The sequence below is a fragment of the Chiloscyllium punctatum genome, chromosome 20 (genome assembly GCF_047496795.1).
Source record: "Chiloscyllium punctatum isolate Juve2018m chromosome 20, sChiPun1.3, whole genome shotgun sequence".
In the NCBI taxonomy this organism is placed as follows: Eukaryota; Metazoa; Chordata; class Chondrichthyes; order Orectolobiformes; family Hemiscylliidae; genus Chiloscyllium; species Chiloscyllium punctatum.
The window spans coordinates 47,209,770-47,235,036 of NC_092758.1; the positions used below are offsets into that span (position 1 = coordinate 47,209,770).

Sequence of the window (25,267 nt, forward strand, 5' to 3'; positions counted from 1 at the left end):
AACATTAACTCAGATTTCCTTCCACAGATGCTGCCAGACCTGGTGAACTTTTCCAGCAATTTCTATTTGTTTGTTTACTGAAGAACATAATGTGCTCAAATAATTTTGCAAACATTAACTTTTCAGTAGCTCATCCAAGTGTTCATATTCAAGCAGCAAATATCAGCATACCATTTTACAACACCACAGCAATTTTGATTTTGCAAGTGCATACAAATGATGATTTAGCATTGACCATTAGTAGTCACCTTTTGGAACATTGCTTAGATTCTTCTCCACATCTCCTAAACCTGTAAAGCAAAATTTTTCCTATATCTAACTTTGTTGTTCCCATAGGGAGTACTTAAAGTAAGGTTCGTGCACGAGAGCCCAAGATGTCATGGCAGGCGTCTAGTAAAGAATATATTTTTCAAGGATATTTTCCAGTTTACCTTGAGTAACAAATTAGAACCCCATATTTATTGGTAACCATTAGTCTTTGACTTGAGAACCATTTTTTTCACCATTTCATTCTGACATTGATCTGCCAATGGTGATTTGACGGGTTGCCTTTGTTCACCATTCAGTTTAGGATAGTATATGTGTTCCCAAAGTAAAAGACCAAATACAGCTTCACTGGCAGAATGTACTGCTACTAAGGCAGAATAATGAGCTCAAGGGTTCCTCAATGTATAAATGCTTACATTGAAAATTGAAAATTAGCCTTAAAGGAGGTGGATGATAATGGGGGCCAATAGTAAGAGAAAAAATCCACTTGTGGTTTTGGTCACAGTTATGGGCTTTTTCATGATTGTAACTCTTGTATTGTTGTATATGTGAGAGGTTGCACAAATTTCCCCTTCAGCCTGCTACTTGGAGGCTGTCTGTACGTTACTGCCACTTTCCTGACTCAGCTAGTGGTCATTTCATTATTGCTTCTGAAAAAAAACCTCTTAATTGGCCTAATTGACTGCCTCCTCCACAGTGACAGCCTGGCAGCTATGGTCATTATTTATTTTAGAAATCTTTAGAGGATATCTTCATCTTGAGGCACCCTCTCGATTTTCTATCTACACCAGCAGTGCCTTCCTGACTTGTAGAAGATCTGATGACTCAGAACATGATGGTTGGCAGCTAGATCCCAGAAAATATCAGGATCAGGGCCAAGAAATCATGCAGCTCTCATATAAGATGCCTCCATTTTGAATTTCCCATCACTACAAGAAAGGCCCAGAAGTTGAGTTTAGATTGTCCATTAATTCAGAACTGAGATATTGTGTAAATCAAGGCCTAACATAGAGATCTAAATAAGTTAAAACATTTCAAAATAGTAATTTGTAAAATTAACAGTGAACCCTATTATTTTTACACAAATAATGCGCAAATTACCTGATAACTGAAAACAAAGTTCTTGAAGTTGTTGTCCAACATTAATAATTCAACCATCTCTCAAAGTGGGAACTCAATGTCTGACACACTTTTCAGATACATCAGGGTCCTGTGCTTGCAGGATGGATATCAATAAAATTAACTACAAAAAAAACAACTTAATTTCCGTTGAAGTATCCTTCTTAATAATGTCTGCAGGGTTTTAAATTAATGACTGAGTAAACAAACTTTTCTGTCGCAACTGTGGAGTTTCACTCCTTCAGCTGTTCATAGTGATTGACATTTTAAAAATGTACCTTTTTTATTTCTTTATTTTCCCTTCATCCATTTTTTTCTTTTTCCTCTGTTCTTTCAAAACAATCACAAAAAAAAACAAAACAGTGGATACAAAATTCCTAGTTCAGACATTCTCTTCATTTAACAATGTTTCAATTTGGTTAAGGAGATGCAAAGTTGCTGTCCCTTATTATCCAAATCTCTAATCTTCCTTGAAGGTGCTGTGCTTGTTCAATTCTTTTCTTCCCATGCAAAATCTTGTAGAAAATTAAGTGGCAAAAGGTCAAATTAATGGTGCTACTTGTTTGCCAGCTACAGTAAATTATGGTCTATTGGTACTAAATAAATACAAAGCAAATCAAATTTTACATTGTATCTTGAACCAAGTAAATCTTCAGGTTGCGCGCAATCTATTTCCCAAAATCACTAATTAGTTTCTTTCAAGGTAAGAATTTTATTATATTTCTGATTTCAGAGAATGTGACTCAAATACTTCAAATTTAAATATTGTTTTACAAACTTATCTTTATGCTGGATGTCAAAATCTGTAAGGAATAAGGAAAGTTGATATTATTAAAAACAATTGCAAATTCTTCCAACACAAGACGTTGCAGAAAACAAAATAAATTATGATTTTAATGCAAGGTAATTGTGTTCAGAAGTTAATGTAAGACCTGAACATTTTGGAATATTCCATTCAACTCCTGTACAATGCATTGAGAAAGAGACTCAGAATCTAGCAATAATCGTGCCTTGATGTGTAATTTTTACTATGAATTTTGGGATTATAACTCCAGAATAAAAAAATTCACATGCTATAATTGTCTCTTTTCTTTTCTAGATTATAATGGCTATTATGATTGTCTGGCTCATTTGCTATCTTTTAACACTCACTGACGTATTTCCAAAAAATCCTGAGCTGCATGGATTCAAAGCCCGAACAGATGCTAGAGGTGAAATAATGTCAACAGCACCCTGGTTTCGTATGCCATATCCATGTAAGTGTCAGAAAATAAGAATGTTTTATGTAAAATATGATGTGCAGTTTAAAATACGTATACACATGGTCATGATTTGGAGATACCAGTGTTGGGCTGGGGTGTACAAAGTTAAAAATCACACAACACCAGGTTATAGTCCAACAGGTTTAATTGGAAGCACACTAGCTTTTGGAGAATCACTCCTTCATCAGGTGGTAGTGGAGGGCTCAATCCTAACACACAGAATTTATAGCAAACATTTACAGTGTGATGTAACTGAAATTATAAATTTGAAAAATTGATTGTCTGTTAAGCCTTTCACCTGTTAGAATACAGTGATAGTTTCACTTCTTTCATGCGTAAATCACAAAACCTTTTTTTAAAAAGTTGCATTCTCGGGTTAGCTGTTAACAATGGTGATAGCTAGACAATATGTTGAAGGTGTTGGCCCCCTGTGTTCTCTGTCTATGCCATGATGTTTAGATTGATTCTAATCTAAAAAGTGAGATAATGGAATTTTACATGAATGCATGCAGTTTTTGAGCAAAGTACAATGTAACCCTGCAAGTAGAAATGCACCCCACAAAATATATGTGTACATGTGGGTCTTTGTCTGTGTGTGTGTGTGTCTGTCTGGGTTGGGGGTTGTGAGTGTGAGAAAGTGTATGTGTGTGTGTGGTGAGTGCAGAGCATCTTAAGTCTGTGAGGGGGTGCATGTGTGAGTGCGGGAGTGTGTGTGTCTGTAAGGGTGTGGGTGGGTGTCTGTGTGCGCGTCTGTGTATATGTGTGTCCATGTGTATGTGTGTATAGGAGTGCCTGTGTGTGTGAGAGTGTGTGTGTGTAGGAGTATCTCCTCCAAGGAGAACCATCCTCCAAGGTGGACTTCGGGACAGGCAGCAGAGAAAAATGGCCGAGCAGAGGCTGATAGCTAAGTTCGGTACCCATAGGATGGGCCTCAACCGGGACCTTGGGTTCATGTCACATTACAGGTGACCACCTTTGCACTATACATACACACAGATACCCCTAAACACACACACCCTCACACACACACAGACACTCCTATACACACATACACACGGACACACATATACACTGACGTGCACACAGACACCCACACGCATCCTTAGAGACACACACAGTCCCACACTCACACATGCATCCCCTCACAGACTTAATATGCTCTGCACTCACTACACACACACATACACTTTCTCACACTCACAGCCCCCAGCCCAGACAGACAGACAGACATGCACACAGACAGACAAAGACTCACATTCACACATATATTTTGTGGGGCGAATTTGTACTTTCAGGGTTACATTGTAATTTGCTCATAAACTGCATGCATTCATGTAGAACTCTGAGCTCATAAACTGCATGAATTCATGTAAAATTCCGTTATATCCTAGGATTATGTGGGAAGCAAGAGAGGAAATTGCAGAACCATTGGCAATGATCTTTTCGTCTTCACTGTCAATGGGTGTGGTGTCAGGGGACTGGAGAGTGGCGAATGTTGTGCCCCGTTCAAAAAAGGGAATAGGGATAACCCTGGGAATTACAGGCCAGTTAGTCTTACTTTGGTGACAGGCAAAGTAATGGAAAGGCTACTGAGGGATAGGATTTATGAGTATCTGGAAAGACACTGCTTGATTAGGGACAGCCAGCATGGATTTGTGAGGGGTAAGTCTTGCCTTACAAGTCTAATTGAATTCTTTGAGGAGGTGACCAAGCATGTGGATGAGGGTAGAGCAGTGGATGTAGTGTACATGGATTTTAGTAAGGCATTTGATAAGGTTCCCCATGGTAGGCTTATGCGGAAAGTCAAGAGGCATGGGATAGTGGGAAGTTTGGCCAGTTGGATAGAGAACTTGCTAACCGGTCAAAGTCAGAGAGTGTTGGTAGATGGTAAATATTCAGCCTGGAGCCCAGTTACAAGTGGAGTTCCACAGGGATCAGTTCTGGGTCCTCTTCTGTTTGTAATTTTTATTGATGACTTGGAAGAGGGAGTCGAAGGGTGGGTCAGTAAATTTGCAGACGATACGAAGATTGGTGGAGGTGTGGATAGTGAGGAGGGCTGTTGTCAGCTGCAAAGGGACTTAGATATGATGCAGAGCTGGGCTGAGGAGTGGCAGATGGAGTTCAAACCTGTCAAGTGTGAGGTTGTCCATTTTGGAAGGACAAATAAGAATGCGGAATATAGGGTTAACGGTAGGGTTCTTAGTAAGGTGGAGGAGCAAAGGGATCTTGGGGTCTATGTTCATAGATCTTTCAAAGTTGCCACTCAGGTGGATAGAGCTTGTAAGAAGGCCTATGGTGTATTAGCATTCATTAGCAGAGGGATTGAATTCAAGAGTCGTGAGGTGATGTTGCAGCTGTATAGGGCCTTGGTAAGGCCACATTTGGAGTACTGTGTGCAGTTCTGGTCACTTCATTTTAGGAAAGATGTGGAAGCTTTGGAGAGGGTGCAAAGGAGATTTACCAGGATGTTGCCTGGAATGGAGAATAGGTCGTATGAGGATAGGTTGAGAGTGCTAGGCCTTTTCTCATTAGAACGGCGAAGGATGAGGGATGACTTGATAGAGGTTTATAAGATGATCAGAGGAATAGATAGAGTAGACAGTCAGAGACTTTTTCCCTGGGTACAACAGAGTGTTACAAGGGGACATACATTTAAGGTGAAGGGTGGAAGGTATAAGAGGGATGTCAGGGGTGGGTTCTTTATCCAGGGAGTGGTGGGGGCATGGAATGCGCTGTCTGTGGGAATGGCAGAGTCAGAATCATTGGTGACCTTTAAGCGGCAATTGGATAGGTACCTGGATAGGTGCTTAAGCTAGGACAAATGTTCGGCACAACATCGTGGACTGAAGGAACTGTTCTGTGCTGTATTATTCTATGTTCTATGTTCTATCTCACTTTTTAGATGAGAATCAATCTAAACATCATGGCATAGACAGAGAACACAAGGGGCCAACACCTTCAACATATTGTCTAGCTATCACCATTGTTAACAGCTAACCCAAGAATGCAACTTTTTAAAAAAAGGTTTTGTAATTTACACATGAAAGAAGTGAAACTATCACTGTAATCTAGCAGATGAAAGGCTCAAAGACAATCAATTTTTCAATGTATAATTTCAGTTACATCACTCTGTAAATTTTTGCTATGAATTCTGTGTGTTAGGATTGAGCCCTCCACTACCACCTGATGAAGGAGCGTTGCTCCGAAAGCTAGTGTGCTTCCAATTAAACCTGTTGGACTATAACCTGGTGTTGTGTGATTTTTAACTGAATGCATGGTAACTGTGATTAACTTTTTTAATGTAGGACCTCTTGTGGTAAAACTGGCTTATGTGATGGACCCATGCAAAAATTAATGTTTTTATATCATATTTACTTGAAGTCCACATTGAATATGATATTTTTTTAAAGCCCACTACATCTTCTAATAAGAAAGTTTAAATAATATTGCATGGGAAGCAAAATCCATTTGGTTTGTTCAATATTTTGAAACTGGTTATTATGTGCTTAAAGCAAAATGTGCAGTTATTAAAATTAAACTTCAGGAACTGGGCAGCAAAGTTGTTTTTAAGAATACAGTATTTTTGTTCATGGTATGAATTCTCTATTTTTCCAAGTTCTCTGCTGATAACTTTTTGATCTTTGCAGGTCAGTGGGGTTTACCAACAGTCACAGCAGCTGGAGTCCTGGGAATGTTCAGCGCAACACTCACTGGTATCATTGAATCCATTGGGGACTATTATGCATGTGCAAGGTTGGCGGGGGCTCCACCTCCACCGATCCATGCATTAAACAGGTAAACTTTATAATACGTGAACAGATGCATTTGTACTCGTTTATTTCTCATAAGACTGAGTTGAATTTAAGCTGAATTATTAACCACGGAGTAAAGTTTGATCTGTTTCGTCAACTAAAACTTTTTCAATGTGAGGAATTTAGCAGCTGGGATTTTCCAATGGAGCAAAGGGTGGCAACTGGGTCAGGGGAATGGAGAATGTAATTTGACAGGAAGGACATTGGTTATTTTCTTGGCATCGTTGCAATGGGCTTGAATTCTTTGGGACACTGCTAACACTTTTAAGAATGAGCAGATGAATGTTACATAGGCTTGTCAATTCGGTAATGTGACAGGCCCCTCCAGACTTAATGATGAGCTCATGGGAATTGGGTGCTATTCAGGCCTCAGCAACTTTGCAATGGAAGCAATGGGATGACAGCTGTTGTATTACCTCACTTGGCAGCCCTGTGATGCAGGTTATTTCCTTGAATCAAGTCATAGAGTCATACAGCATAGAAACAGGCCATTTGCGCACCATTTCTGTGCTGACCAACAAACACCAAACTTTAGTAATCCCATTTACCTGTACTTGGCCCAAAGCCTACTCTGCCCTGGCTTTTTAACTACTCATTCAGATATTCTTAAAAGTTTCAAGAGTTCCTTCCTCCACCACCGTCTTTCAGGCAGTGCATTCCATAGTTCTACCACCTACTGGGTGAAAAGGAAATTCTTCAGATTTTAGTCAGTTTAAGGTGAAGAATAAGTGGTTTCACTTATTACTTAAAATGAAGGCCTCTGGTCTTAGACATGTCTGTCCTGGGTAAAACAATTCTCAAAATCTAGCCTATGTCTATGCCTCACATACCTTTGTGAATCTCAATCAGATCCCCCCCTCAAACTTCTCTGCTCCAAGGAAAACAAACCTGGTCTATTCAGTCTCTCCTCATAAATGAAACTTTCTATCCCACTCTGGTGAATGTTCTCTGCACTCTCTGTAGTGCAGTCTCAATGTACATCCAAGTTGTTAACAAACAGCAAGTGACTGAACACTGATCCCTATGCTAGACCACTGGTCACAAGCTTTCAGTCATGAAAATAACCTTCCACCATCATCTTTTTCCTCCTATTTGTAAGCTAATTTTGGATCTAGTTTACCAACTTGCCTTAGATTCCATGGGCTTTTACATTTTGGAACAGCCTTCCACATATGACCATGTCAAAGGCCTTACTAAAGTTCATGTAAACCTTATCAATCACATTGCCCTCATCAATAGGAGTTGGGCAGCCATTGACTTTGGGTGTGTCGACATAGGGTAGATTTTGAGAATCTTTTACCAATGGCAGTCATGTCTAAGACCAGAGGCCATACGTTTAAGGTGAGGAATTAATTGTTTCAGAGTGAACCTGAAGAAAGTTTTTTTTAATCAGAAGTTTGTAGAAATATGGAATGCACTGGCTGAAAGAGGATGGTGGAGGAAGGTACTCTTAAAACTTTTAAGAAACTCATAGAATCATAAAATCCCTATAGTATGGAAGCAGGCCACTCAGCCCATTAAGTCCACACCGACCTTCTGAACATCATTCCATCCAGACACCCCACTTGCTCCCTCACCATCTCTGGAACCCTGCATTTCCCAATGCATCTAAACTGCACATCTTTGGACTGTGGGAGGAGACTAGAGAAAACCCACTCAGACATAGGGAGAATATGCAAACTCCACATCGACAGTCATCTGAGGGTGGAATCAAACCCGGATCCCTGTGCTGTGAAGCAACAGTGCTAACCACTGAGTCACTGTGCTGCCCCTGATTATGTATTATTATTCTGGTTGAGATCCAATGGAGAGAGGCCTGAAAGGTGGGTGAATTGGTTGCTGTTTCAGCATTGTCTGAAAGTTTGTTCCAGTCAAAACAACAGTATCTAAGAAATATTCTGCACATTCTGTAAGAAGGTCTTCTAATGAGGAGGACAACCAGCAGCAGAAACGAGAGTTGGGGATTCCTCCACTCAGATTTGGATAGCAACAACGCCTTGACCCCTTACAAGGGTAATCTTTTGAAAGGGAAGGTGCAGCAGGAACGAGAGTTGGGGATTCCTCCACTCAGATCTGGATAGCAACAATGCCTTGACCCCTTACAAGGGTAATCTTTTGAAAAGGAAGGTGCAGAAAACCATTTTGGGGGCCAAAAGCAGGTGCTAACTTGGAGCTGAAAGTAGACTCTATTAAGGGCATGTAAGCAAAGATTGGTTACCTGCAGAGATCATGACAGTGTTTTTGTGCATGTCTGTACATGAGTTACTCATCATGATGATGGAAGAGATGAGCTCTGGATGTATTGGTGATCATCTGATGCCAATGTCTCTCAGGTCACAGTGGCCTAAGATTCCAGGGGATGTGTATTGCGTCTCCAAATCTACTGCACATTACTGCATTAAGATATTGACAGATGCCCTTGGAAACATCAGTTAATATCTACATTTCTATACAGTTGTGGGCAGTTAGGCAAAGACAACCAGAAGCCTTCATCCTTTCAAGTCATTTAACTGCACAGTCTGAGACTTCACTCATGTGACCATCTAGACTTTCCACAGACCAGGAAAAGATTTCATTCCCCCTCTGCGCAACTGGTCTGTGACCTCTACTGGTGGATCTTGCAGTTTTGTGCTCTTATCACACACACAGATACCATGTTTGCTATATAATTCTGCTACAGCCTTGCATTCCACTCATATCATTAAATATAGCCACTTGTTGAAGAGGGAATCACTGAAGTGATGACTGCGGATATCAGTGAGGCACCTAAGGATAGAGGCAGGAAGAATGCCATACCATGCTACAACCAGGGTGATCATAGAGCAGACAATAAGTCTCCTCAAACTAATATTTTGGTGCCTGGATCAATTGGCTATGGTACATCAGCATGTCACTGTAAGGGTCTCCCTGAAAAGCAGTGGTCTGCTCTGCTCTAAACAACCTGATGCTGTAGAGACCATTGGCTCTGGCTGCTGAAAGCCAAGTGGTTTGTGAGCTATTCTCATTCAAGGAAGTAGCCAATCAGGAGCTGTACTACTCTGTTAGATATGATGGGTCACTTGGATGCCATTAAGGTATCAATGCAAGTGAGGCACTTAGCCTCACTCACTTTAACTGGTCTTTAGCATTGCAACTAATTGCCAAATCGATTCACCACTTAGCCAAACTAAAGCCGCTTACCTCTTCCATAAATCTGTGTCTGGTGCTTTTTTTGCAATGTGGTAAAGATGAACGTGCACTCTGATCAGCCCCAACAATGAAGACCATTGCTTAAATCAATCTAACACAAGCAAAGAATTATGAATTCTTCCATCATCTGTGAGGCCAAAATGCATCTGGTGTATTTCTTAAATTGTTTTCCTATGTGCTGCGCCTTGCTATTCCCTCTTTGCTGCCAGTTATTTTGGAGGAAATTTATGGGCCTTTGATGCCCAGTGGCTTGGGAGCTCTTGGCACCTTCAGGAAACCTTTGGAATGCAGCAGGGCTCCTGTACAAGTGCAGGACACTGTATCTCTCATTGCAATTACAGGTGGCATTGGTTTCACCAGTTAAAGCACTAAGCATTCACTGTCTGTACATTGACTACACAGCATGGAGTTGCCATAAGTAGAAAGTAGCCATTCTTCTTTTCTTGCAAGGGACACTTGTGCCTTCCTGCTGACCTGAAAAGGATGAGGACCTAATGGAAACACAAGGTGTCCCATTCTCCTTTGGCCAGGTTTGAGATTCAGTTCCACTTTGGATCCTATTTGGATGTCTCTTCAGGTCTCTACTTTGAGCTAGAGAATGTGAGATTCTGAAGGTTAGTTTATATCGAAAGCTTAAGGATTGTTTTCTTTAATTTAGCAGTTATCGAGGCACTCTCCATGACACTTTGTCTATACAGAGTGCTATTTTGGTTATGTGAAGAGTAAAGTGAGAATTTGGTGAGTTAGAGGGAGATTTGTAAGAAGTGGGGAGTGGTGCTTCTCTCTTCCCTTTGTTCATCCTCCTGTAATTGGCTCTTACTTCCATATGGGGGGAGGGGGAACATGCTGATTAGTGAGTACTGTTAAGGGAGTTGTGACTCTAATTATAATAAATAGCCCATAAAGTTATTGGATGGCATGTCAACTTGACCAAGTGGAGTATTCATACTGTGGTATGTGTGAAGTCACAGGTATGCATTGTGTTCCCAATGAATGCATCGGCAAGAAATGTCATTGGCTGTGCAGACTCCAGCTCTGGGTTCAGAACTTAACCAGCAACTGAAGTCATCATGTTTATGCATTTGCGTGACAAAGGACTGTGGATTGAGTGATCACCAGGCAGTCTATGAAAATTGGGCAGGTAATGCTGGAGTCCACTGAGTCTAGATTGCTTGTTAATTGGTTTTCTGATTCTGGTGAGAGTGATGGTTTCTCAGGAGACGAGCCAGAAACAAATCAGTGACATTGAGGCTCCAGGGCAGTATGTTGCCTCCGCAATAGCAGGGTAAGGATATTAGGGTGGCGATAGGACAGTCTTGTGGGGGAGATTGCTCAGTCAGTGGTTACATTGGTACAAACAATTTGGGTAAGAATGGTGATAAGATCCTGAAAGCAGATTTCAGGCAGATAGATTAGATTAGATTACTTACAGTGTGGAAACAGGCCCTTCGGCCCAACAAGTCCACACTGACCCTCCTAAGAGCAACCCACCCAAACCCCTATGTTTACACCTTCACCTAAGGCTACTGGCAATTTAGCATGGCCAAATCACATAACCTGCACATTTTTGGACTGTGGGAGGAAAACAGAGCACCCGGAGGAAACCCATGCAGACATGGGGAGAATGTGCAAACTCCACATAGACAGTTGCCTGAGGCGGGAATTGAAACCGGGTCTCTGGCGTTGTGAGGCAGCAGTGCTAACCACTGTACTGCCCACTTAGATAGGTGAGAGATTGAAAGGCAGGACCTCTAAAGCAGTATGCTCAGTATTGCTTCCAGTTTCAGATGTTAATTAGAATTAAAATCAAAGATTTCCACGTGGCTGGAAAGCTGATGTCGGAAGGTGGGTAACAGATTTCTGTGAAAGTGAGGACTGCAGATGCTGGAGATCAAAGTCGAGAGTGTGGTCCTGGAAAAGCACAGTAGGTCAGGTAGCATCTGAGGAGCAGGAGAATTGATGTTTTGTGCAAAAGCCCTTCATCAGGAATGAGGCTAGTGAGCCAGGGGGGTGGAGAGATAAAGGGCCCCCAGTCCCACCCCCCTCCCATTTATCTTTCCACCCCCCTGGCTTACAAGCCTCCTTCCTTATGAAGGGCTTTAGCCCAAAATGTCGATTCTCCTGCTCCTCGGATGCTGCTTGACCGGCTGTGCTTTTCCAGCACCACACTCCGAACAGTTTTCTATAAACTAGGATTGATTATGTGGAGGGTGGGACTTGTACAAACTTGATGGGCAACAACTGAACAAGGCAGTGATAAAATTCCTTGTTGGGAGGTTTGTGAGTGTTATTGGGGAGGGTTTAAAATAAATCGGCAGGAGATGAGAATCTGAAGGCAAACTCAGATCAGAAAATGGAAGGCAGAAATTTTAGAGAGCGACTGAATGAGCAAGGAAGCAGACAGTTAAAAACATGTAAAATATAAGAATTTGGCAGCATTAAAAGTTATATGTGTAAATACAAAATAATATAGCAAATAGAGCCGATGAGCTGAGGGCATATATAGAGACATGGCAGCATGAAATTATTGTTATAGTGGAAGCTTGGTTTAAAGTGGCACAAGAATAGCAGCTCAACATTCCTAGATATAGAGTTTTCAAGAAAGACGGAGAAGGGGATATGAAGACATAACATATTCAAAACAACCTGTTTAAAGATGTTAGTGTCAAGCATGTGGTTCTGGAAAGACACAGCAGGTCAGGCAGCATTCAAGGAGCAGGAGGATGATGTTTTAGGCATAAGCTGATTCCTGATGAAGGGCTTATGCCTGAAACGTCGATTCTTCTGCTCCTCGGATGCTGCCTGACCTGCTATATCTTTCCAGTACCACACTCTCGACTCTGATCTCCAACATCTGCAGTTCTCACTTTCTTCCTGATTAAAGACCTTATTATGCATCGCTGCAGCAGCTAGGACTTGAACCTTGGCCTTCTGGTTCAGAGGTAGGGACAGTACCACTGCACTGCAAGAACCTTTTGGGGTACAGCATTATTGGTTAAAAAAATCAATTACAGCTGTGAGGAGAATGATGTACCGAGTAAAGGACTGAATAAAGTCATATAAGTTGAGCTCAGAAACAGAAAAGGGGCAGCCACACTACCAAGCATGTCTCAGAGACCCCAAGTAGAGAGTGTTAGAGAAGTAAACATGTTTAAATCATAGAATCCCAACAGCGTGGAAACAAGTCATTCAGTCCAACAAGTCCACAACTACCCTCTAAAAAGTATCTCACCCAGACCCATTCCCCTACCCTCTTACTCAACCGTTCCCCTGACTATTGCACCAAGCCCTCACATCCCTGAACACCATGGGCAATTTAACTTGGCCAATTTACCTAACCTGCACATCTTTTGGACTGTGGGAGGAAACTGGAGCTCCCAGAGGAAAGCCACACAGTCACTAGGAGAATATGCAAAATTCACACAGACAGTTGCCTGAGGCTGGAATCAAACCTGGGTCCCTGGCACTGTGAAACAGCAGTGCTAACCACTGACCCTCCATGCCACCACTTATGATAGGTCTCTTCTCATTCCCCTAAACTCCAGTGAGTATTGACCTAAGTTTTTCATTCTCTTCTCATTAGACAAACCTTCATCTCTGAAATCAATCCAGTGAACCTTTTCTGAACTACATCCGTCTTCAAGTAAGGGGACCAAATTTGTACACAATACTCCAGGTGCAGTCACACTAATGCCAAGAATGGTTGGAGCAACACTTCCCTAATATAATACTCTACTCATTCAGCAATAAATGTCAAATTTCCATTTGTTTTCCTTATTACCTGCTGTACCTGCAGACCAGTTTTCTGTGATACATGCATAAGAACACCCAGATCTCTCTGTACTGAAGCACTTTGAGGTTTCTCTCCATATAGATAATAAATTGCCTTTCTCGTCCTGCTGTACCATTCAATGAGGTGACAACTGATATGATAATCAGTTGTCCCCTGCCCAGGTTGACTCAGATTATGCCCTTTGGTTCTAGACTGTCCCACTTTCTGCATCTACCCTGTCAAGTCCCCTAAGAATTCTGGATGACACAATAAGGTAGCCCTTACTTTCTTCTAAATTCCAATGAATACAGGCCCACACTACTGTCAGTTATGCACTCATCAGGAATCAGCTTATGCCCGAAACACTCTTTTCAGGCAATGCATTCTATCGCTAAACAATTATGCACATAATTACTTTCCCTGAGCTTTAAATAAAATCTATCCCTTCTTTTACTGCCCCTTCTGTCACCGAAAATATTTTCTTCCCTTCCACATCAAAATCAATGAAATCCCTCCTTAAACTTACTGCAAAAAGAAAAATCCCAGCCTTTCCAGTTTCTCTGCACAACCAAACTTCCTCATGCATGATTTAATTCTAGTTGGTCATCCCTTAGCCTTAATAATGCCAAGGATCCTGTAGCCTTAACATCCTTCTTTATTTGCCTTGCTGTCTTTAATGGTTTGTTTCTCTGCATCCCCTTTAAATTTTTACCATTTAGTTTATTGTGCCCCTCTCAGTCTTTCTACCAAAATGCTTCATTTCACACTTTTCTGCATTAAGTATTATTAAGCTGTTCTAGTGGTCCATGTCCTCCTGAAGTAACTTACTATCCTCACATTTCACTACATTTCTAAGGTTCATGTCATCTGCAAACTTTGAAACAATCCCTTGTGAACCATGTCCAGATCATGAATACAAATCCAAAAAACGCAGCAGTTCTACTGTTGAGTACCCGTGGAAAAGACAGCGAAACATGAATTTATAAATCACCTTTCACAACTTCAAAGTGTCTTACAATGAAATCAAATGGCCTAATCCTATGCTCATATGTAGACGTGACAGAGCTTTATCAGTAGAACCATGCCAGCCAATTTGTATTTCACAAACTTTCAAAACCCAAGCTGCCTTTATTGACGTTCACAGTTGCTTTATCAAAGAGAACAATCAAGTGAGTCAGGTAATAATGTCTCATAAACCCAGTGCTCACTTTCATTTCTTCAAATGAAGCGACACATTAAACACAACTTGTTCTTAACATAGAAACTGTTATTCATTTCAGATTTTAGGATTTAAAAAGATACTTACTTCAGCAAACAAACCAAACTTTCCTATAAATGGGATAGTGCCCAGAAAAACCCGAATAAGAAAATCAAGAAGTGGGTCATCATATCCCCACCTTCTCTCCTTCATGGATTTCTTAATAAATAGAGTTTCATTTCAAACCATGAGGCAAATCTTCAACAATTAAAGCTGGACCCAGAGCAATGCAGGCAGATTTACAAGTGCAAAACAATAGATTTCAACTTACCAATCAAAAATTGGATATCAACAAGCAATGAGACAGCCACGCAGATGCAATATTTTTGAACATTTTTACAAAACATTTTCAATCAGTCCAATGAAAAAGGGTACAACTCTTGATTTAGTCTGAGAAAGTAAAGCTTGCCAGGTGTATTAAGTAGTAACCATTTTAGATGTACTGATCATAACAGTTGAATTTGATTAGATTCCCTACAATGTGGACGCAGGCCCTTCAGCCCAACTGTTCACACTGACCCTCTGAAGAGTAACCCATTTCCCTCTGACTAATGCAGCTGACACTATGGGCAATTTAACATGGCCAATTCATCTAACCTGCACATCTTTGGACTCTGTGAGGAAACTGGAGCACCTGGAGGAAACCCACGCAGACACAGGGAGAGTGTGCAAACTCCACACAGTCAGTCACCTCAAGACTGGAATCGAACCTGGGACCCTGGTACTGTAAGGCAGCAGTTCTAACCACTGAGCCACCATGATTTAGCATTATTACAGAGAAGGAAGGTAAAATGGAACACGAGTAAAGGTTCTAAATTGAGGAAAGGCAAATTTTACAAAGCTGAGTGATGATCTGGCAAGAGTTGTCTAAATGTAACTATTTGAAGGTAAGTCAGTTATAACTCAATAAGAGGCTTTCAAAGCGGATTCATCAGGCGCAGTGTAGACATGATCCCACAAAGAAATGGTGCAAAGCTTAGGCTAGATAGTTATAGTCTGAGTCTGACCTCTGTAGTGGACAGGAAGAAAGTGAGGATTGCAGATGCTGGAGATCAGAGTCAAAGAGTGTGGTGCTGGAAAAGCACAACAGGTCAGGCAACATCCGAGGAGCAGGAATGTCAATGTTTCGAGCATAAGCTCTTCATGGGGAAAGAATTCCATCTGTGGTGGACAGATTATTGGAATAAATAATGATAGAATTAACTCTTATTTGGGCATGCATTAGCTAGCATGGTTTTGTCAAGGGACAGTAGTGTCTTATTTTCTCAAAAGAAATTTCATAGCCAGGAGTTCGATCAGAGTAGTGTTGTGGATATTGTCTGCATGGATTTTAGTAAGGCATTTGACAAGGTTCCACATAGCAGAATAGTTAGAAAAAATGTTGCTTCTGGGACATAGGCAAATGTGATGAGCTGAATCCAAAATTGGCTCAGTGAGTGGAAACAATAGGTAATGGTCAATGGCAAGTTGTTTCCAGTCGTATTCCTCAGGAATATCATGTGTACCCCTTACGGTTTATGATATGTTAATGATTTAGGCCTCCATGTAAGAAATATTGGTGGTAAATTTGTGGATGCAACAAAAATTGTCCATGTATTTCATAATGAAGGGATGGCTGTTCACTGCAGTTGACATTAATAGTTTCTTGGGCAGGAAAGTAGCAAATGGAAATTGTCTGCAAAATGCAACATTATGTATTCAGCGAGTGCAAACAAAGCACGAGGATATATAATAAACAGGCAAGTATTGAGAGGGATAGACAAAGTGAGAGACCTTGGAATGCATGACCATAGGTCCCTGAAGGTAACAGAGCAGCTAGATAAGGTGGTAAAGACAGCATGTGAGTTACTTTCTTTCATGGGGAGTAGGGATAACCCTAGTAACAATAGGTCGGTGAGCCTCACTTCTGTTATGGGCAAAGTCTTAGAGAGAATTGTAAGGGATAGGATTTATGAACATCTGGATAGGAATAATGTGATTAAGGATAGTTAGCATGGTTTTGTGAAGGGCAGATCATGCCTCACAAACCTTATTGAATTCTTTGAGAAGGTGACTAAGGAGGTGGACGAGGGTAAAGCAGTAGATGTGGTGTATATGGATTTTAGTAAGGCATTTGATAAGGTTCCCCATGGTAGGCTACTGCAAAAAATATGGCATTGAGGGTGAGTTGGAGGTTTGGATTAGGAGTTGGCTGGCTGGAAGAAGACAGAGGGTAGTAGTTGATGGTGCAGGTTCATCTTGGAGTGCAGTTACTAGCGGTGTTCCACAAGGATTTGTTTTGGGATCATTGCTGTTTGACATTTTTATAAATGACCTGGAGGAGGGGCTAGAAGGTTGGGTGAGCAAGTTTGCGGATGATACGAAAGTCGGTGGAGTTGTTGACAGTGAGGAAGGATGTGGCAGGTTACAGCGGGATATAGATAAGTTGCAGAGCTGGGCAGAAAGGTGGCAAATGGAGTTCAATGTAGCTAAGTGTGAGGTGATTCACTTTGGTATGAGTAACAAAAAGATGCGGTACTGGGCTAATGGTCGGATACTTGGTAGTGTGGATGAGCAGAGGGATCTTGGTGTCCGTGTACACAGATCTCTGAAAGTTGCCACCCAGGTAAATAGTGTGGCGAAGAAGGCATATGGCGTACTGGCTTTTATTGGTAGGGGAAATGAGTTCCGGAGTCCTGAGGTCATGTTGCAGTTGTATAAGACTCTGGTGCGGCCGCATCTGGGGTATTGTGTGCAGTTTTGGTCGCCATACTATAGGAAGGATGTGGAGGCACTGGAACGTGTGCAGAAGAGGTTTACCAGGATGTTGCCTGGTATGGTAGGAAGATCGTATGAGGAAAGGCTGAGGCACTTGGGGCTGTTTTCATTGGAGAAAAGAAGGTTTAGGGGTGACTTGATAGAGGTGTACAAGATGATTAGGGGTTTAGATAGGGTTGACCATGAGAACCTTTTTCCACATATGGAGTCAGCTATTACGAGGGGGCATAGCTTTAAATTAAGGGGTGGTAGGTATCGGACAGATGTTAGGGGTAGATTCTTTACTCAGCGAGTCGTGAGTTCATGGAATGTCCTGCCAGTAGCAGTGGTGGACTCTCCCTCTTTATGGGCATTTAAACAGGCATTGGATAGGCATATGGAGGATAGTGGGCTAGTGTAGGTTAGGTGGGCTTGGATCGGCGCAACATCGAGGGCCAAAGGGCCTGTACTGTGCTGTATTTTTCTATATTCTATATTAGATGGGATTTGAATACAAAAGTAGGGATGTAATGCTGGAACTTTAAAAGACACTGGTTAGGCAACAGCTTGAGCTTTGTATACAGTTATCATTACCACATTACACAAAGGTCTTCATTATTCTTGAGAGTATGGAGGAGATATACAAGAATAGAAATTGCTGGGGAAGCACAACAGGTCTGGCAGGATCTGTGGAAATAAAGCAGTGTTAATGTTTTGAGTCTGGTGACTCTTCATCAGAACTGATAGTAGTGAGGAAAAAGTGTTTTTTATGTGGAAGCTGAAGTTGGGGGGGGGTTGGTGGGAGATGGCAGAAAGAGGAGACATCAGCAGATGAGGGGGACACAGAACCCAGAGAAAAAGAGGTATGAAAGGGGTGGATTAATAAGGAGATAATGGATAGCAAGCCAGGATAGAAGAAAAACTGATTAAGAGATAAGAAGTGCTAAGAATGAGAAAATGGGTTGGCTGTACTGAATGCTAGCCATATCACGTGATAATAGGCCTAGGAGTACATGGGAATACATGACTGTGCTAAAAACCACCCCATGTCATAACAGGAGTTGGTGTGGGTGGGTAAAAAAAACATGAAAGGTTGGAATCAGGCTCCAAAGTTATTGAACTCAATTAGAGTTCTTGAGGCTGCAGGGTCTCTAAGCAGAAATTGAAATGCTGTTCTTCGAGTTTGCACTGAAGCTCGTTGTAACATTGCAACAGATCTGTGACAGAAATGTTAGCCAGGGAATACATTAAAGTGCTGGCCACTAGAAGCTCAGATGCATTTTTGCAGACAGAGTGTTGGTGCTTCGCAAAGTAATCACCCAGTCTATGTTTCAACACTCCAAAGTAGAGGAGTCTACAATTATGAACTGCGAAAAACATAGGAAAGTGGAACTAGTTTAGCTTGGGAAACTTGGTTGGCATGGAAGAGTTGTACCAAGGATCTGTTTCCCTGCTATATGATGATATGAATGCAGTAGACTAGATTGAGTGAAGTACAGGTGTATTACTGAAATATATATGTTTTCTGTCTCCTTCTCTCAGTCTCTCTGTGTTATCTAATTGATATGATTCAAGTAATAAGGGCTTTAGATAGAGTGAAGAGGGAACACCTGTTTTCCCCTTTTGGAGGTCAATTGCCAAGGCGAACCAATTTTAGGATGATTGGTAGAGGAAGATTAGCAGGGATAACAGGAATAGCATTTTCACTCACAGGGGAGTGGATGTCTTAAATTCAATGCCACTTAATGGTTGGAGTGGCAAATCTCAACTCCTATTTCAAAGGAACTTGAATCTGCATCCAAAGTAGTGTAACTTGTGAGGCTATGATAATGCATTGGAGATCGGGATTAGAATGGACCGTTACTGTTATAGACTACTGATTTTCTGTCTTTATCTCTCTGTCTCTTCTTGGAGTCTGGCACTTGACTGTTGATGTCATTAGTAAATCATATGGGCTGAATTGGGACGTTTTAAGGAGGATTTCTCTCTCCAAGCTCCAGTGTGTTTACTCACATAATTTTAAAGTTGTCACCACATGAGAGATGCACCACACCCCCATGTCACCGTTCTCACAATATTGTGCACTCGACAGCAATGGATGCACTTCTGGTGCTGGGACCTTTTGATTTTGCTGGTGATATATTTAAACTTGAACTATACACCATTTGAAATGCTGCAAGCCAATATTCATCGTCCCAATGTGTGAGGATCTCCAGTGGTATAACTGATTGAGGTAAATTAGCACTCCACTGATGGTGGGGACGGCTATTCTCTTTCCTCCAGACTTACAGAAGAGCCCACAGTACCAGACCGTAACCCTAGGGCCATGCTATTTCCATAGTCCAGAGGAAAGTCCAGCAACATAAGAAGTAGATAAGTGACAGTCGGCACTCCTCCACAACAGTGAATGTCATAACATCTTTCTGCCCCTTTATACTGTTTCTAACTTTGCTATTACATCCACATCCACCAAAGTGTGTGGTTTATCACTCTCCCCCTGTATGTATCTTCCCTCAATGGCTCTCTGCCTTCCCAATCTCTGTGATATGTTTTCACTTGGAAAACATCAACACCTCTCCTGCAACTATATTGACAGCTGTGTTAGCCATTTTATCTCATTCAATCCCTCCTTTTGTCTCATTGCAAGAGAAAATATATTTACAATTTTGCAGAAAGGGCAAAAACTGGTGATGACATGGTCCACATTTATCTGGTCACTCCAAATGATCAGAGAGTACTTGAATTAGCTGGAAATGATTGAGACCTCGATATCCTGTCAACGAAGTATGACTCTTTATGATATTTGGTGCTGCTTTCAAGTGTAGTCAATTTGCGCAACTCATTCCCTTTCATCTCTGCAAGCACCAGCAGCATTTAAGTGCCATCTTCCCAGAAAAAAGCTGTGCCTCTGGCTACAACATCCTTCTCCAACTCTGAGGAAGAAATCACAGATCCCTCCGAGGTTGTATTGGAACTGTTATCCCTTGCACCCTTCACCAGCTCAGATGCTGACACCTTGCTAGATTAGAGTCAGGAACCCATTCTGGTGAACATGCTATCATGTGTTGGCAGCTGGTCAGGGGAGGCCAATACCCAGGATGCTGGCATTTGGAGACACCTGCACAACCACAGATCGCATATGGTATCAGCCATGAATAAGTTTGTGCAAATGTATAAACAGCCATAGGAGCAACTGACAAGTTTGTCAGAGACAGTCAGGAAACTGCATTGAAGATAGAGAAGCCTACTAATGCTATCTGTACAGTGTGGCATTCTGCTCTCTGCATGAACAGGATGGTGGCTGCCATAGACAGCCAGGTCCAACACAATGCTCAGTGGCTGCCAGAAATACATACAGACCTACACTTTGTCACTGTAGCCATTGGTGGTCTGCATCAAGTGTAAAGCCTTAGTGGGGTGAAAGACCTTGATTCACTCCAGCTGTTTCTTTCTCACAAGGAGACACTGGTGCAAACTGTCACACAGTCGGGGTAGGAACACATAGAGCCCCCAGAAGCTGTGTTCTATCATCAACACATTTATTGTAAATAAATGATCCAACTTCCAGTGGAAATGATTGTTAAATATATCCTGGCTGGCTTGTTGCATCAGTCACTGCTGTGCTCTATCATGGTGAAAGTAATGTTTCTCCTGATCATTGCTTTCATCTTCCTCCTTGAAAGATTACTGCTGCTCCCCCAGCTCCTCATTGTCTATTATGTCCCCTTCTTGTCTGCTGCAATTATACAGAGCACAGTATGCTGGGATGCTGGGATTATGTGGCAAACTCTGTGAGAAGCACCAAGTCCTAGCCAAGTATGGAAAATCAGCTTGAAGAAGCCTTTTGTCTGTCCCTCAATGACTCTGACAGCAGGATGGGCTGCAATGTATCTTGAGTTCTTTGAAAAATTGGGTAACTGCTATTGTTGGAAAAGGTAGCCCTCATTCCTGAGGGGGAAATTCGCTAAGGTTATTAGAGTGGGTTTAAACTAATCCAGCGGGGGGATGGGAACCAAAATTGTAGTTCAAGTATAGAAAAGGTTGAGAGTAGGGAGGTCCAAAATCAAGTTTCAGGGACGTAAGGTGGCACTGGCAAGCAAGAAGTTGGTTTGAGGTGTGTCTACTTCAACGCCAGGAGCATCCAGAACAAGGTGGGTGAACTTGCAGCATGGGTTGGTACCTGAAACTTCGATGTTGTGGCCATTTCGGAGACATGGTTAGAGCAGGGACAGGAATGGTTGTTGCAGGTTCCAGGATTTAGTTGTTTCAGCAAGAACAGAGAAGATGGTAAAAGAGGGGGAGGTGTGGAATTGTTGGTCAAGGACAGTATTACAGTTGCAGAAAGGATATTTGGGGATTCGTCAACTGAGGTAGTATGGGCTGAAGTTAGAAACAGGAAAGGAGAAGTCACCTGATTGGGGGTTTTCTGTAGGCCTCCGAATAGTTCCAGAGATGTAGAGGAAAGGATAGCAAAGATGATTTTCGATAGGAGTGAGAGAGACAGGGTAGTTGTCATAGGGGACTTCAACTTTCCAAACATTGACTGGGAACACGATAGTATGAGTACTATAGATGCGTCAGTTTTTGTCCAGTATGTGCAGAAGGGCTTCCTGACACAGTATGTAGACAGGCCAACAAGGGGCGAAGCCACATTAGGTTTGATACTGGGTAATGAATCCAGCCAGGTGTTAGACTTGGAAGTAGGTGAGCACTTTGGTGATAGCGATCACAATTCTGTTATGTTTACTTGAGTGATAGAAAGGGATAAGTGCACACCACTGGGCAAGAGTTACAGCTAGGCGAAAGGCAATTACGATGCGATTAGGCAAGATTTAGGAAGCATAGGATGGGGAAGGAAACTGCAGGGGATAGGCACATTAGAAATGTGGAGCTTATTCAAGGAAAAGCTACTGGGTCCTAGATAAATATGTACCTGTCAGGCAGGAAGGAAGTTGTAGAGCACGGGAGCTGTGGTTTACGAAGGAAGTGGAATCTCTGGTCAAGAGGAAGAAGAAGGCTTATGTTAGGATGAGATGTGAAGGCTCAGTTTGGGCACTTGAGGGTTACAAGGTAGCCAGGAAAGACCTAAAGAGAGAACTCAGAAGAGCCAGGAGGAGACATGAGAAGTTGTTGGCGGATAGGATCAGGGTAAACCCTAAGGCTTTCTATAGGTACTTAAGGAATAAAACAATGACAAGAGTAAGATTAGGGCCAATCAAGGATAGTAGTGGGAAGTTGTGTGTGGAGTCAGAGGAGATAGGGGAAGCAGTAAATGAATATTTTTCAATAGTATTCACTCTAGAAAATGACAATGTTGTCGAGGAGAATACTGAGATATAGGCTACTAGATTAGGTGGGATTGAGGTTCACAAGGAAGAGGTATTAGAAATCCTGCAGAGTGTGAAAATAGATAAGTCCCCTGGGCCGAATGGATTTATCCTAGGATCCTCTGGGAAGCCAGGGAGGAGATTGCCGAGCCTTTGGCAATGATCTTTAAATCATCATTGTCTACAGGAAAAGTGCCAGAAGACTGGAGGATAGCAAATGTGGTTCCCCTGTTCAAGAAGGAGAGTAGAGACAATCCTGGACCAATGAGCCTTACTTCAGTTGTTGGTAAAGTGTTGGAAAATTTTATAAGAGATAGGATTTATAATTATCTAGAAAAGAATAATTTGATTAGGGATAGTCAGCACGGTTTTGTGCAGGGTAGGTCGTGCCTTACAAACCTTATTGAGTTCTTCAAAAGGTGACCAAACAGGTAGATGAGAGTAAACCAGTTGATGTGGTATATATGGATTTCAGCAAGGCATTCGATAAGGTTCCCCACAGTAGGCTATTGTACAAAATGTGGAGGAATGGAATTGTGGGAGATATAGCAGTTTAGATTAGTAATTGGCTTGCTGCAAGAAGACAGAGGGTGGTTGATGGGAAATGTTCATCCCGGAGTCCAGTTACTAGTGGTGTACCGCAAGGGTCGGTGTTGGGTCCACTGCTGTTCATCATTTTTATAAATGACCTTGATGAGGGCGTAGAAGGGTGGGTTAGTAAATTTGGTGGAGTTGGTGGATAGTGACAAAGGATGTTGTAGGTTACAGAGAGACATAGATAAGCTTCAGAGCTGGGCTGAGAGGTGGCAAATGGAGTTTAATGCGGAGAAGTGAGGTGATTCATTTTGGTTGGAGTAACCGAATGCAAAGTACTGGGCTAATGGTAAGATTCCTGGTAGTGTAGATGAGTAGAGAGATCTCGATGTCCAGGTACACAGACCCTTGAAAGTTGCCACCCAGGTTGACAGGGTTGTTAAGAATGCATACAGTGTTTTAGCTTTTATTAACAGAGGGATCGAGTTCCGGAACTGTGGGGTTATGCTGCAGCTGTACAAGACCCTAGTGCAGCTGCACTTGGAGTATTGTGTACAGTTCTGGTCACCGCATTATAAGAAGGATGTGGAAGCTTTGGAAAGGGTGCAGAGGAGATTTACTAGGATGTTGCCTGGTATGGAGGGAAGGTCTTACGAGGAAAGGCTGAGGGACTTGAGGCTGTTTTCGTTAGAGAGAAGAAGGTTGAGAGGTGACTTTATAGCGACATATAAGATAGTCAGAGGGTTAGATAGGGTGGACAGGGAGATCCTTTTTCCAAGAATGGTGACGGCGAGCACAAGGGTGCATAGCTTTAAATTGAGGGGTGATAGATATAGGACAGATGTCAGAGGTAGTTTCTTTACTCAGAGAGTAGTAAGGGTATGGAATGCTTTGCCTGCAACGGTAGTAGATTTGCCAACTTTAAGTACATTTAAGTCGTCATTGGACAAGCATATGGCTGTACATGGAACAGTGTAGGTTAGATGGGCATCAGATTGGTATGACAGGTTGGCGCAACATCGAGGGCCGAAGGGTCTGTACTGCGCTGTAATGTTCTATGTTCTATGTTCTATGTTCTATTTCTGAGTGGCAATCCTTTTAGATAATCCTTTTTGAGAAGATCAGGAATCTGAGATCTTAAGGATTTAGGGGTCATGGCAGCTCCCAAGCAACCTAGCACAGATTTCAAAGATATGATTGTGATGATCACAGATGAGTTTGACATTATCTGAATTGAATTTTTTTGTGTTGATGAAGTCAGCTGCATTATGATATTGAGCTTTCAATGCTACATGTGTAGGTCTGCAGCATCCTGCACTTGAATGTCCTAATAGAGAAACAGTTCTTTATGGGGCATCCTCATTCAACAACAGCATTGTGCCTCACTCATCTGAAAGACAGTGGCATCTTGCACTTTCTCCACATACTTAGGGGGCAGATGGAGTTTAATTCAGATAAATGCGAGGTGCTGCATTTTGGGAAAGCAAATCTTAGCAGGACTTATACACTTAATGGTAAGGTCCTAGGGAGTGTTGCTGAACAAAGAAACCTTGGCGTGCAGATTCATAGCTCCTTGAAAGTGGAGTCGCAGGTAGATAGGATAGTGAAGACAGCGTTTGGTATGCTTCCCTTTATTGGTTAGAGTATAGAGTACAGGAGTCAGGAGGTCATGTTACAGCTGTACAGGACATTGTTTGGGCCACTGTTGGAATATTGCGTACAATTCTGGTTTCCTTCCTATTGGAATGGTGTTGTGAAACTTGAAAGGGTTCAGTAAAGATTTACAAGGATGTTGCCAGGATGGGAGGATTTGAGCTATCGGAATAGGCTGAGGCTGTTTTCACTGGAGCGTCGGAAACTGGGGGGTGACCTTATCAGGGTTTATAAAATCATGAGAGGCATGGATATGGTAAATAGACAAGGGTCAAGATTAGAGTGGTGCTGGAAAAGCACAGCAGGTCAGGCAGCATCCGAGGAGCAGGAAAATTGAT

The 25,267-nt window shown here is 42.0% G+C and overlaps 1 protein-coding gene across 3 annotated transcripts in view; it reads left to right on the plus strand.

Moving 5' to 3' along the window:
* Positions 1-25,267, plus strand: part of slc23a1 (solute carrier family 23 member 1) — a 137,607-nt gene that overhangs the window by 79,993 nt on the left and 32,347 nt on the right. For all 3 annotated transcript variants that reach the window (XM_072590869.1, XM_072590866.1, XM_072590870.1), the window contains 2 exons: positions 2,486-2,642; positions 6,296-6,443. In XM_072590869.1, the coding sequence (XP_072446970.1) occupies positions 2,486-2,642; positions 6,296-6,443 (305 nt within the window). The remainder of the gene's footprint in view (positions 1-2,485; positions 2,643-6,295; positions 6,444-25,267) is intronic.